This window comes from Erigeron canadensis, chromosome 6 (genome assembly GCF_010389155.1).
Source record: "Erigeron canadensis isolate Cc75 chromosome 6, C_canadensis_v1, whole genome shotgun sequence".
Lineage (NCBI taxonomy): Eukaryota > Viridiplantae > Streptophyta > Magnoliopsida > Asterales > Asteraceae > Erigeron > Erigeron canadensis.
Window position 1 is genome coordinate 31,906,677 of NC_057766.1, and position 13,794 is coordinate 31,920,470.

The 13,794-nt window shown below is 33.3% G+C and overlaps 2 protein-coding genes across 2 annotated transcripts; one reads left to right on the forward strand and one right to left on the reverse strand.

The window, feature by feature from the left end:
- Positions 1-5,139: 5,139 nt before the first annotated feature.
- Positions 5,140-7,838, forward strand: LOC122604707 (B3 domain-containing transcription factor VRN1-like). The gene is made up of 4 exons (XM_043777578.1): positions 5,140-5,232; positions 5,814-6,192; positions 7,305-7,453; positions 7,587-7,838. The coding sequence occupies exons 1-4, from the start codon at positions 5,140-5,142 to the stop codon at positions 7,836-7,838; spliced, it is 873 nt and encodes a 290-aa protein (XP_043633513.1).
- Positions 7,839-8,604: 766 nt separating this feature from the next.
- Positions 8,605-12,630, reverse strand: LOC122603481 (extra-large guanine nucleotide-binding protein 1). Its single transcript, XM_043776194.1, has 8 exons — positions 11,115-12,630; positions 10,880-11,017; positions 10,594-10,698; positions 10,325-10,510; positions 10,072-10,234; positions 9,739-9,980; positions 9,479-9,642; positions 8,605-9,383 (listed from the first exon to the last, which is right to left on the reverse strand). Exons 1-8 carry the CDS (start codon positions 12,435-12,437, stop codon positions 8,786-8,788), a joined length of 2,919 nt encoding a protein of 972 aa, XP_043632129.1. The 5' UTR covers positions 12,438-12,630; the 3' UTR covers positions 8,605-8,785.
- Positions 12,631-13,794: the final 1,164 nt, after the last annotated feature.

Below are 13,794 nucleotides of genomic sequence, written 5' to 3' on the forward strand. Positions count from 1 at the left end.
CTTTTTTCCGAAAATAGTACAACTCTGAAAGGGAATTACAACATGAATGTTAATTAATATTGAAAAGATCATTCGAATAACTAAAAAGTTGAACAAGATTAACGGAAAACAGTTTAAAAACCTCTTACTAACGACGATCGACTATATACGAGTATATGTTCTAAGTACGTAAAAAGTAGTCATGCATGGATATACGTACGTACACTACGAGTAATTCTAATTATACCGAGAAATTAATTAGTTGAAATTAAGTTAAATAGAGTAGTATTTTACCTGATAACTAATTAATCACGTACGAACGATTGATCAAACCAAAAACCCTAAACGTCGAATTGAATGGTTCTTGATTAGTCGTATACTTCTTTCTCGATCTCCTGAATTTCGACTCAATAATATTTCGTGTATCCCTTGCAATAACTATATGCAATGCGCCAATTAATGCATGCCTATATATATACATTGCCGACTTGTCAGAGATTGACTACAATTTGGACAACTAGCATTGTAATGACGGTATTAATTAACATGAAAGACCCCTCAATGTTATTAAAGTTCTCATTTGTTTATTTATTTATTTATTTTTTTGAAAATTTCTCATTTGTTTATTTAATTTACATCATCTATACTTTCTATTTTTATTTCTACCAATACTATACGGCTACACGGGTCGATTACTATTTTCACATTTAAGTAAATATCACAAGGTTATAAAGGACATTTTATAAAACTTATGGATATTAATCACAAAGTTAGGTTTTTATGGGGAAATAGTTTTAAAAAAATATATCTAGTCGGTGTCTTTAATTTGGAAAAACTAATTAAGATTTTTATTTGTAACTTCAATAAAATAAATTAATTAATTAAACAACGATTAGGTGTTTATTTTATAATAAAAATTCCTTTTCTTGAATAGTTGATATTTTGTAATAAAATTTCCTTTTAACTAGTTGAATATCCGGTCTAGCTATCCGAGTTAAAAGTTAAAACAACAGATATATGACTAGCTAAATGGTTTGCATATGAAAGCACACAAACAGATATAGAATCATTTGATTTGGGTTTAGCAACTTTTCTCCAAAATGAAAATTCTACTTAATATATAAGTGAAATTCTTTTAAGATTTGGATGTGATGTGTGGGTGATTAGGTTTAGCCAATAATGTCTAGCCTAGCTAATCAAGGCATTCCCGGTTTAACCCATGCCAAGGTCTTGAGTTCGATCCTTAAGGATGACAAACCTTGAGGTTTTTCCCTCCAAATACTTATAACGGCCCATAACCAATATATCGTTGTCTAGGGTACGTTTAAGGTTTCACTATTATATGGTGAGGTTTATGTGATGTACGTCGTATACCGACCGAATGTTCGGAAAAAAGAAATTGGTGACTGAAGATTGAATCTCAGGGCATTTCACGCGGAATGAATAAGTTTTTTTACATGGGTTTTCGACATGGACCTTTGTGCAATCTTGTTACGAACATGGTTAAGTGCAACTATTTGAGATTAGACCATTTCACCAAATCAAAGTTGTTTAGCATGTTATTAATCTCGTTTGGTCCTAATCGGGTCGGGCATCAACATTACTTCGTTTCAACAGGACAATCAAACTTAGTAACAAAGGTCTTGTATCATCTAAAATGCACAAGGTTTTGCATACCCGGTATTGCAGAGTTGCATTCTAACTGTGGTGGTTGATTTTTTCATTCAATATTATGCTAAATAGTTGTTGAAATAGTGTGAACTTTGGTAAACCCGACAAATTATATGTCTTCGGATATTTGGGCCCGTAGGGTCATACACAATAGAATGTTTATAATGTTTAACCATAAAGCTACGGAATAACATTTGATCATTCATGTATTTAATTAAATAGTTTTAATTAAATTATTCGTTTATAAAATTAACACGAGTTAATTGAGATAAATGGATAAGCTGACAACTGCATGTTATCAATAAAAGTCAATTAAAGTTAGTTTTAATTGATTTGATAAACAACTTAATAATTAAAAGTATTTTAATAGTTAATAAATGAGTTAACGGGTTAAATAATTAATTACTTAATGATCCAAAATAATTAGTAATGGATTAATTATAATATGGAAAGTATGGTCCAACCCTTCTAAGGTCTCATGGCCAAAAATCTTCAACGGAAGTGAGGGAGGTGGTCGAAATTCCCATAAAAGAATTATAAGGTTTTTAGTTTCCTTATTTGATTAGGAACTTTGCCTATATAAACCTCTCAATCACCTCCATAATTCATTCACAAAAAAAACTCTAAAAACACACACAAAGGGATTCTTTCCTTTGTGTGGTTCAACATTCACAAAGCAAAACCATCAAAACCCTATATTGTTTTAGGTTTAGTTATTTAAGGTTTTAGTTAAATCCTAAATTAGTTTTAGCAAAAGGTTTTTTGCCTTTTGTCTTTGTGGGGTTTTCGAAATCCCCTCCTCTCGAAAGGTTTCGAATTCGACCAACCCTATCAAAGGGAAGTCGAATTCAACTAGCTAGGGTGATTCGCAAGGGTTTCGGTTGGTTGTGATCGCAAGCTTAACGGTGTCTAGCAGATCATTGGTTGAGACATTGTTCGTGTACGCACACACGAAAGGTTTCTATTTTGGAATCTTATTTCCGGAATCTTCTACTTCAATGAAGAATCTCTACTACTGTAACGAAGTTAGTTTGTATTTAATTAAGTTACTTATATTGCATGCATGTGGATCTTGGAAAGAGATATTAAATTAGATTTAATAGTTTATTAACATGCTTCCACTACTTATTCTGATTTAATAGAGTTGTTTTGTTAAAGGTTTTGAAAATTTAACTGTCACTCAAATCGGGTCGGTCATGTACCCCACCCATTTTATATTATTCGGTTAATAAACTCAGTGGTTGAAAGAACAGATTCCCATTGAAGAACTCTTGTGTTCAGGCCTTGTAGTGGACATACCCAAGTTCAAGTATGAAGGAGTAACGTTTATCCTTATTAATCGTAGTGCGTTCGAACGGATTAGTAGATGGTTTTCCCAATCAGATATTTGAAATAGACATTTCTACTTCGAAGGAGCTCTCTAGCGCAGACTCAATTAAGACAACATATTTTAAACCTTCCGCTGTTAAATCACGACACGAAATTTCTAACAAAATTTATCTTTAAAAAAACTTTAACTCCAACCTGAATTTGAACAATCTATCATTTGTGTTTGAAACGTATTTTGATGATTTCTCAGTCATAATTAAATGTGCTATCAATGTTGAAAGCTGAAAAAATGCATCATCAATGTTTTAAAAAAGTGAATCGTGGTTTATGGTTACAGCTTACAAGGAAATTTTATTGTGCCCCAATTTATTTACCCAATGTTTGACGGTTTGACCATCAATTGACTGAAAAAATACCCAACATTAAATGTGCAATTTTTGGCTTATGGCCGGCTGAAGCCCCAATCTAGGAAGCTTTATATATATATATATATATGAGAAAAGAGAGTATAAGGTTATTCGGCACCTAAGCTTAGGTGTGGAATCCCTCACATACTAATATTTTATTATTTCTTGTTTAATGAATAAATGCATGGGCCCCCATGATTTTTATGGATTAAAAAAACAATATGTGAGTGTTCCACACCTAAACTTAGATACCCAACAGCCTTATATTCTCATCCCCTATATATATATATATATATATTATAAGTTTATCAACAGGAATCAAACCTACGAATTTGCCCGGTTGGACGCTATAACCATTCAGCCATGGACATTACAAATAATATTTCAATCATTTATACTTTTAATTGGTATGAAAAATATTTTTAATTTGTTTACGCTTTTGTGTATGTAAAATTATATTGTATTAAAAGTGTGTAAAAATTTATCCACACTAAAAGTTGTGATATTTTAAAAGCTCACACTTTTAGTGTGTTCTTTCATATTTAACTTGTCACACCCCATTTGTCCACGCTACATTTTTAGTCACTATGAACAAATTTTGTGTTACAAATTATATATGAAAGTTCACACTAAAAAAGTGTGAACTTTTAGGATACCACAATTTTTAGTGGGATAAATTTTTTACACACTTTTAGTTTAACATAAATTTATACACATAAAAATGTGAACAAATTTTTAATTTGTTTACGCTAATTAAAAGTGTGAATAATTTTAATATTATTTGTAATATATATTTATTTAGAGATTGCTTGTCAAGTACTCAAGTTAGCTTATATAAAGCCTAAAAGCATAAGTGTAAGGCAAAGAAAATTGATTTATAGAAAGTTTAAAATAGCTTCTATACATTGTTAATAGATTAGGATTAGTTTTAGAATGACTTCGTTAGTCCTTCCATCTAATTAAAATGAGGGAAGAGGAAGCTGATTGTGGATATCTCATGCAATCACTTGGTTAATAAACAAAGTTAATTTTTATTCTTTGTTTTTATTTGTGTTTCAGTTACCTTCAAACTTCGCCGATTTTATTCCAACGCTAAATTAGCTTACTTCGTTCGAAGTAATTAAAAGAAGGGTTTTGCTAAACAAAGCCCTAAATGTTTTCGTTAAGGTGCATTAATTAGTTGTACACTTATCATAAAATTCAAGAGGCCGACATTTAATATGGAAACGTACAATCATTTTATGCACGTTAAATGAAGCCCTAAGGGCTTCCTTTAGCATTTTCCTTAAAAGAAAAGCTACTATATATGTTCAAAAAAAATAAAATAATAATTAATGCAGAAACCGGACTTAACACCCATGCCATTGGGTGTTCATAAACACTATCTAATACTTTCCTTATAAAAATTATTCACTCACTACAAATAAAAAATGTTATTCAAATGTCGAAAGTACTAAATAAAATTGATTTACGCCTTAAATCCTTATTTTTAATGATTAACATTTTAAACCTTTATTTTTTTAAAATTTTCACTATTACCGTTACATGCATCAACCTACACCACTACTTGACACCACCACCACCACCAATAATACCGTCAACGACATCACTAAACCGTTGTCCCGTCACCACAACCGCATTGTGTGAGTACCATGCTCCTCATAATAGAAAACCAAGAGTCCACTTCACCATATTTCATTACATTTAGTCATTTATCAATTTCCAAATCTTGATCAATTTACAAAGCCAAAGCATGATTAATTACCACACCCCATTGCCTCCAGAGAACAATCCATTCAACTTTCTTAGGATCATTCTTTCTAACGACACTCCATCTACAGGCATTGTAAGTCTATTCATATATATATATATATATATATATATATACTTGTTTTTATCAGTCTTTACTATTTACATCATTAAGTTATTACTGTTGACTGTGAAGTATCATAAACCATGAAACCTCTGATTGGTTTTATTGTTTCTTAGGCTACTCCAAGGGGATGTTTTTACACACCCTTCTATATCCTTGCTTATCTTTTCTTGTTAGTAACATTGAAACATGTTCGTCCTTACTTGTGCATAGGGGATTTGTCCATAGTTAATGGACATGTTTTTAGATATCTTTAGGTATACATGCATAGTATTTATTTTTTGTTTTTATATAAAATATGTAAGGATGTGTAATGATGTGAAAAATATAAGGATATGTAAAGATGTTTATATGGTTAGAGGTAAAAATAAAAGATTTTTAAGGATCTATAAAGATACATGTGACAGCTGAATGGGGTTCTCAAAATAAACCATCACGAGAAAGATATTAATATATGCATAAATAATCTCTACCCTTATTAGGGTGTAGAGACTGCTGGGTCTATTTTTTTTATATATATATTATGTTTATAAATATTTAAATAACTTGTACAGAGGTTATCAAAGAAGTTTACTGGCAAACATGGAAAGGAATTGTCAGATAAGGTGGCATTGAAGTTACCAAATGGTGATATCTGGGAAGTTAAGGTAAAAAAGTCAAAAGGTGAGATTTGGCTTAAAAAAGGTTGGGGTGAATTTGTGGAGCATTATGGTATAAAGTTTGGGCACTTGTTGATGTTTAAGTATGAAGGGTGTTCAATATTTGGTGTGGTTATATTTAGTTCAAATGCATCAGAAATAGAATACCCTGAAAAGAACATAAATGGTAACAAAAAGTATGTAAAAGAAGATACAAGAAACAGTCAAGTTTCTTGTGGTGAGTTGAAGACCGTTAAGTCAGAAGATGAGACTTGGAGTGAAGATCAACAAGGTGGTTTGTTGAATTTTTTATTTTTTATTTTTGTAATAATTATTTACTCATTCTTTTGTAATTGAACCACCTCCCCGAGTGACTAGTGATTGGACGTCTTGATGTCCTCTCACAAGAAATTGGCCTACTGATTGAGTCTTACTAGGTAAACATCTCAGGATGATCTCAGGATGGTTAGGAAAAATGTTTCCCTCGGAAATGGTCACGAGGATATTAGGGTTGTAAACGGTTTGGTTTGGTTCAGTTAGTTAGAAATTTTGAACCGTTTTTCGGGTTTTGGTTCGGTTAGCTAGAAATTTTAAACCGTTAATTTCGGTTATCCGAAAAAGTCGGTTAAATTCGATTTTATTTTCGGTTACCCATTTATTAAAGTTATGCTAATATATAAAGTTTAAGTTTTCAATTATAATAATCAATTTACATTATATTAATTAATTTTTCTATGTATAATAGACATTTAACTACATTACTATTTTTCTATGCTAATATTTTGTTTTATAAATTAATATATATTACATCTAATTTTGAATTACTTTTTTCTAACCCGTTATATTTATGTAATGCAAGTTTCTATTTAAGAATATCATGATTTATTACTTAGAATGTTTTTTATGTGATATTATTATTATTTTAGATTAATATTTTAAACAAAGTTAACAAAGTTTTCTAAAAAGAGTATATATATATATATATATAAGAAAATTATTTAGAATATCCAAAACTAATCATAGATTGTGAAAGAAAGTTAGTAAAATTGTTAATATTTTAGACAACAAATACCAAAATTTAGCTAAATAGATATTTAAATGATGTAATCATGTAATACATATATGTCTAAATATACATATATATGATTTATATGTAGGTATATAACAAAATTCGGTTCGGTTCAGTTAACCGCGGGTAATGAATATTGAAAACTGTAATTGAACCGTTACACATCGATTTTTTGGTTTTCGGTTTTTTCGGGTTTCGGTTTTTCGGTTTTCCAGTTCATTTCTCACACCCCTAGAGGATACCATGGTTAAGCCGCGTGTACATCTAAGTTAAAGACCCATCTTCCTTGGGTAAACTGAACAACAAAAAACCTCCTTTTATTTTTTGTTTGGTTTTAGATGAAGGTGAATGTTCAAAGAAGATGGAAAGAAAAAAGAATATGGAGGATGGAAGAAAAGCACTTGAAAAGGCCAAGGCTAATTTCAAATCTGCCAAACCTTTTTTCATTGTTTATATGCAGAAATCATATGTTACAAAGAGTGGAGTGGTAAGTATTACATCTTTGGCATCAGATTTTTGAAAAATGAGACAATCAAATTTGGTCTAAGGCCCAAAGTATTCTTAAATAGGCGTCACGAATACTCAAGTCTTTTTAACATATCTGTTTTTTACATATGCAGTATGTACCAGCTGATTTCAGGATGAAAAAATGGAGGGGTTATACGAACGGACTCAAATGTTTGCTTCAGCTTAAGAATGATGGAACACTAAAGACATGGGAGGTTATTGCTGATAATGGTTGTTTAGGGATTGGTGATTGGTTGATGTTTGTGGAAGAAAATGCTATTAAAGTTGGGGATGTGTGTGTTTTTGAGCTGTTGCACAAACACCACAACGTTTTTGGGGTCACAATCTTTCGATCTGCTTCTTAGATTACAGTACTTCATGGTTCTCACATGGGTGATATGGAAATGGAAACAAAGTGGTACATGCTCCTGCAGATTCTGTGTTCTATCAAAGAAGAAGTATTTTCAATAATTGAGTTTATTTTTCCGATTGATCTCCAATAGCTAGATATGCAAATTACAAGTCATTTGGTGGTACCTTGTACTTTTGGCTTTACTTCATGCATGTACAATTGGTGTATTTTAAGTCTAATCTCATATCTGTAGCTCAATGCTCCTGTTTGGAGCTTTTGTAATGTACCATTGCCCTTTTTGCTTTTAATGCATCTACGTATTTTCAGAAGGATGTTAAAGTTAGAATCACGGGACTAGTTAACTAAAAAATCATATAGGAGGCCAGAGCAAATGAGATTTTTCTGGGGTGTTTTTAACAGTAGTCATGTAAAGATTATACAAGGTTACTAATTACTAAACAGAATAGCAGGGCTATGTATGATGGAAGGCGAAATATGTGTTCTTAAGGTCATACAATGCTTATTGGGGTATGCCGATTGGCTGATTGTGAATGACAGTGGTCTTACAGTTGGAGATATGTGTTTTAAAGGTAAGTACAGACCAAATTGGAGTTACCATCCTCCTCTGGGCCTGCTTCTTCAATTGCTTACTTCACTTCGACCTGACCAACTACAAGTGCTTTAACCAATATCGCTAAAGGGTGAGGAACAACCTACTTTTTTGCTTATGCTCAATTTGCTCCCCATGAAGTTTTGTGAAGCAGCTAGAAAAGGTCACATGATCAAATAGAAATCACATACATACATTTATATCACCTAAAATGTGATCCATTTTGCAATTCTATAATACAGCTCAATCAAACAGCTACAGAAATGAAGCGGGGTGATGTCAAAACACATGGCTAGTACTTGCCTCTCTGTTCATGTGACAAGACTCTTTATGTACATTCGTGTAGAGAATCATTGGGAGTTGGAACTTTCCTCATCGCTATAAATCGAGTATTCATTGAAGTTAAAATTTGATTTCTCTTCATCCCACTTAACAATCTCCCTTGCATACTTGAGAGCCTGATCCACACTGTTTGGTTCTAAGCCCTTCACCACTGAAACAAACAGCTTGCGATCAGTAAGCGATGCATATAGTTTCTTGAATTTCGCAGCTACATAATGTGAAGCCATTTGTCCCATGGAAGGGCTGTGGTTGATATTGTTGCTACTAATGTTCTTATTGTGGCTATTGCGGCTCACTATTGGCTGGAAATCACTAAACCAATCACAGCAAGTTAGTGGGTTCCGTTCAAGCTTTTCCTCAAATACATCAAATTTGTTCAATATTAGTAGAAACTCCATCTGATCATAAGTCGGGTGTGTCACAATGCTCGAGAAAAACTTCTTGTTTAGCAACATCTTGTTCACCGAATTCCCTTCTCCATCAATAGTATACTGATCAAAATCACTTAGGGAAACACAGAAGATGACAACTCGGACATCTTCAAACATCTCAAGCCATTTACAACTTTCCCCAAAGCCTCTTGCTTGCACTCTAATAAGTTGGAACCTAGTGTAGGCCATAAAGATTATGACATGTTTACCAAAAAGGAAGTGCTAAACATTGAGATTATTTGAGCCAAACTTGTGATTTAATTAACAAACCTGAGTGAAGAACTTTGTTGATCGCTGGTGTCATTGCTTTCTACAGGTGATAACCGAGGAAAAGAAAAATCGACACTAGAAAGCCCGTTTGAAGAAGTAACATGCTCAGCATACAAGATGTCAACATCTGAAGGTATATAGTCTGCTCTCGATATGTTAACAGCCTGGTAATTCATACACAATAAGATATTAAATTCAAAGCTTACATGGTTAAACAAATGTCAAAACAATCCATAAAAAGCATAATATTTTTTATTTACCTGTTCCAAGAAATAACTAGAAACACCGGGAAGTGTTTCTAATTCGTTTCGCCTCTTGTATGTGGCCTGCATGGCAGGATGATTCCATAGCTCTTCAACTACTGGTGCATACTCCCGTGTGGCAGCCGGGAATATATCTTCTAAATTACCAGCAACCATAGTTTTAAGAAGCCAATCAGAAAATGTTTTCAGCCTTGGGGGGATGGCGTAGATAATTTTCTCATCCTCTGCACCCTCACTGCCTGTTCATAGCCAAGATTACTTTCAAAATTTGTCGAATATAAAATTGCTTAACGTATATGAGGGCAAAATTTAACAGAACCAAATCCCTACCAGCAGATTCAGTTCTCTTCATTCCGTTCAATACCTCATCTTCAAAGCGTTCACGCCCTTCAAGAAGAATCCCAAGGTAGCAATATAGGTTGCTCTGGATTATAAACTTGATACTTTCACGTTCTTCCTCGGTGAACGGGACTTCTTTATACAGGATTTTAGCCTAATCATAGATAGCATTTCGAGGTAAATAAATTCAGTATATAAAAAGTGAAAGAAATTAGAAACATAGAATGAGTAGAGATGGAATCACCTGCTTGAAAATGGTACTTGTACCAGAACCAGAACATCCAATTAAAAGAAGTTTTTGTGGTGCACTCTGGTCAAAATAGTCTGTCAACGATTGACCAAGTGTGTTACTCAACAGCTCTCCAGTAGGGTAAATTGTTTTAGATGGAACAGGAAGTGAGAGTACAGCACAAACCAGCTTCGTTCCAGCCTGATTACCACGAAACTTTATATGTTTAAAGAACTGTGGAGCGAAACAAAAAAAACCACAAAATTCTAACTAAAAATACTCACTTTCCCCCATATATATCCTCTGGTGTTCTTCTGTCCCTCTTCTTGATAAGAACCATCATCGTTCACCCAAAAGTGTGGGTTACCAGCACACTGGACTCCAGATAGCTGTAACATTTAAGATAATCGGTTTAAACATACTCTACAGACTGTAAACTTTGAATTATCCATCAATGTTATAACTGTAAGATAATTGGTAATTGAACATGTCCTATACATTATTTGATACAATAGATTATCTATCATGTTATAACTTCATAACATATGTAACCAGTTAAGAAATACAAACCTGCAGCATTCTTAGCTCAACTTTTGTTATCTCACGACCATTTATAAAAACACCTGTATTTCCATTGCTAGCATCAGGCATAATGGGAGCCCCAACGTTTAGATGGGGACTAATAATCTTTGAAGGCTTCTCACCCTCCTGTTAAAAGATCAAGACCGAACCAACCTTAATTACCATATAAACACAAGAAACAGAAAATCACATAGTACAGGTTACAAAGACTAAATCTTATTACCTTTCCCCAAAGACCGGAAACCTTATCATACCAATAATTCCCGGGTTTTAGCTTCTTTGGAGGATTTGGGCAACTTTGCAATACAGAAAGCTCCTCGTGACAAAGTGGTTTCCCATTTACACAAACATACTCTGAAGGCAATTGATTAACGGCACATAGTTTTTCAGCCTTCATAATCTGCTTAACTTCCAGGCTATTAAGCAACCGTTTCAACAATCGAGAACATTTCCCCAATTTACTCCTCTTTGACTCATCAATCGAATACCCAATACAAGTAACACACTTCCTTCCCTCTGGCATCGACCCCATCGCTCTAAGCACACAATTAACACAATACTTTGCATTACAAACTATACACACCTCCTTTTCCGTAAACCTGTTTCCTTTAAGACACCTATAACACGCCCCTTTCCGTGTCTTCACTTCCGGCTCTTTCCTAACCTTCACACAATCAACTTGACTTCTAACACCAACCTCTTCAACAAACCCCTCGTCTTCCGACTCCACATCACAAAAACTAACCAACGGATTCTTCCTCAAATCACACCGTCTCTCACTCTCACCCTTACAATCCCCAACCACCGTCTTCAAACTCGACACCCTCGACGACGGATACTCAAAACTCAACCTAGACGCATTCGATACCCAATCAGAATGATTGGAATTCATCTCATTAAAATCCAAACTCTCCTTACACCCATCATTAAACTTCAACGAATTCCCCGAAAACTCCCTAGACTTATCAAAACTATCCGAAAACCCTAATGTACCCGAACTCTCCCCCTCTCCCCTACCCGACAACTCGAAATCACGGCTAACGAAAGACGAACCTAGTCCACATCCACCATTACTACTATCCATCACATCAGTAATCTCTCCTGAACTAATCACATTACTTATAGTAGGCGAAACCGAAACACTCGTCTCGGTTTCGAGTTCGGGTTCATTTTCGGGTTCAAGTTCAGTACCTAATAACCCTATATTTTTCTTCAAACATTTAATATCACTAATATTATTATTATTATTAATATTAATATTAATATTATTATAAATAAGTTGTTGAGAATTAGTTGTAACTAACAAATTGTTTTTGTTAAAGTTGTTAGAGATGATAGATATATGTTGAGATGTAAGTATAGGTTGTATAACAGGTAAAGTAGAAGAAAACAACAGTTTGTTATTACCGTTACATGAGTTAGTTACGACAGCAGCAGCGGCGACGGGGATTTTGTGGAGATTAATTGGGACAGCACGTGGGAGGCCGTGGATTGGTGGACCGTCGTATTCAGTGGCGAAAGAATAGGGTGGTTCGTCTGAAACCATATTGTGTTAATAATTGGGAATGGAATGGACTGAAACCCTAATTTGAGTGTGTGTTTGGATGGATGGATGGAATGAGGGAGGGATTCCGGTGAGAAGTGAGGGATTTGGGAAAGTGAATGGCGTGAAAAGGACAGAGAAAAAAGTGGGAAGAAGAATAAGGCATATGGTATTTGTGTGTGTGTGTGAGTGTGAGAGAGAAAGAAAGAGTGAAAGAGCAGTAGTAGTATTGAGACAAGAGAATTTTGTCCTTTTTCTCTATGGCCATCAGAATCGAAGGTGATTAGTTTTTATTTTATTTTCTTTACTCTTTTTTTTTATGATAGTGTTGTTATATGTTTACTTTTTAAAATTTTAGAGGAAGAAAAAACCTTTTTTAACAAGTGAAAGAACTCAATAAATACAAATTAAAAGTAGTATTTATGTTTGTTTATTAATACATTTTTTGTATAGGTTAAGTATTTAAGTTTATTTTTAAACCCTGCTGTATGACGATATTATATCTTTACTAGAAGGATGTTATCTGTGTGATATTTGTTTACTAGACGGATGTCCGCGTGATGCGACAGTGATGATGGTAACAACGACGGTGTCGTGATGACGGAAGTGGCGGCGGCGGTGTAAATTAGTTGATGTAAAAGGGTTAATGTGGTTATATAAGAGTTGGAGGTTTTATGTTGTAAGTTATTTCATTGATGGTATTTTTGGTATATAGGTGGAAATGTTTAAATTCATGAATAAAGAAGAAGGGTAAGATGGTCATTTCAAAGTTTTAATTACTTAAAGGGGATGGGTAGTTTGCATTATATAGAATTCTTTATATAGAAGTATAGATATGTGTTTCTAATGATATGGTCGAAAATATATAGTATTATATTTTTACCATAACTTATTGCACCGTCAATATATTTATTTGAAAATCTATAACTTTTGTTTTTCAGTAATCTTATGTGTGGGTTTTTAATGTTTTATGTTACGCGTTACTAATAAAAGTTGAATATTTGCAGTTTTGTTATTGTATATAAAGTTCAACATGTTTTGTGTACTCTTAAATATATATACTATATTGTTTTTAACCCGGTAAACGACCGGGTATAGATCTAATTATTAAATGTTCATGGATATATATATGAACGAACAAAAGTTATGTGTTTGTTCGTTTTTAACTACTAGACGAATAGATTTTTGTGTTTAAGTTCATTTATTTCATTTATGAAACATAAATGAACAAACTTATAGCCAAATGGTTCATAATTGGTTTATCGAAGGTTCACTTGGTTACAGCCCTATTTACTTACAATGGAAAATGTATTAATTTGAGATTTTGAGTTTATAAGGAGAGGATTCTCTCAATTTAATC

What these genes read in the sequence shown, in the direction of transcription:
- LOC122604707 (XM_043777578.1), top strand. Translation starts at nt 5,140, where the DNA reads ATGATTAATTACCACACCCCATTGCCTCCAGAGAACAATCCATTCAAC. An exon ending in ACACTCCATCTACAGGCATT is followed by an intron (nt 5,233 to 5,813) that starts GTAAGTCTATTC and finishes TAACTTGTACAG; the next exon opens with AGGTTATCAAAGAAGTTTAC. An exon ending in ATGTTACAAAGAGTGGAGTG is followed by an intron (nt 7,454 to 7,586) that starts GTAAGTATTACA and finishes TTACATATGCAG; the next exon opens with TATGTACCAGCTGATTTCAG.
- LOC122603481 (XM_043776194.1), bottom strand. Translation starts at nt 12,437, where the DNA reads ATGGTTTCAGACGAACCACCCTATTCTTTCGCCACTGAATACGACGGT. An exon ending in TTTCCGGTCTTTGGGGAAAG is followed by an intron (nt 11,018 to 11,114) that starts GTAATAAGATTT and finishes ATCTTTTAACAG; the next exon opens with GAGGGTGAGAAGCCTTCAAA. An exon ending in CTAGTTATTTCTTGGAACAG is followed by an intron (nt 9,643 to 9,738) that starts GTAAATAAAAAA and finishes ATGAATTACCAG; the next exon opens with GCTGTTAACATATCGAGAGC.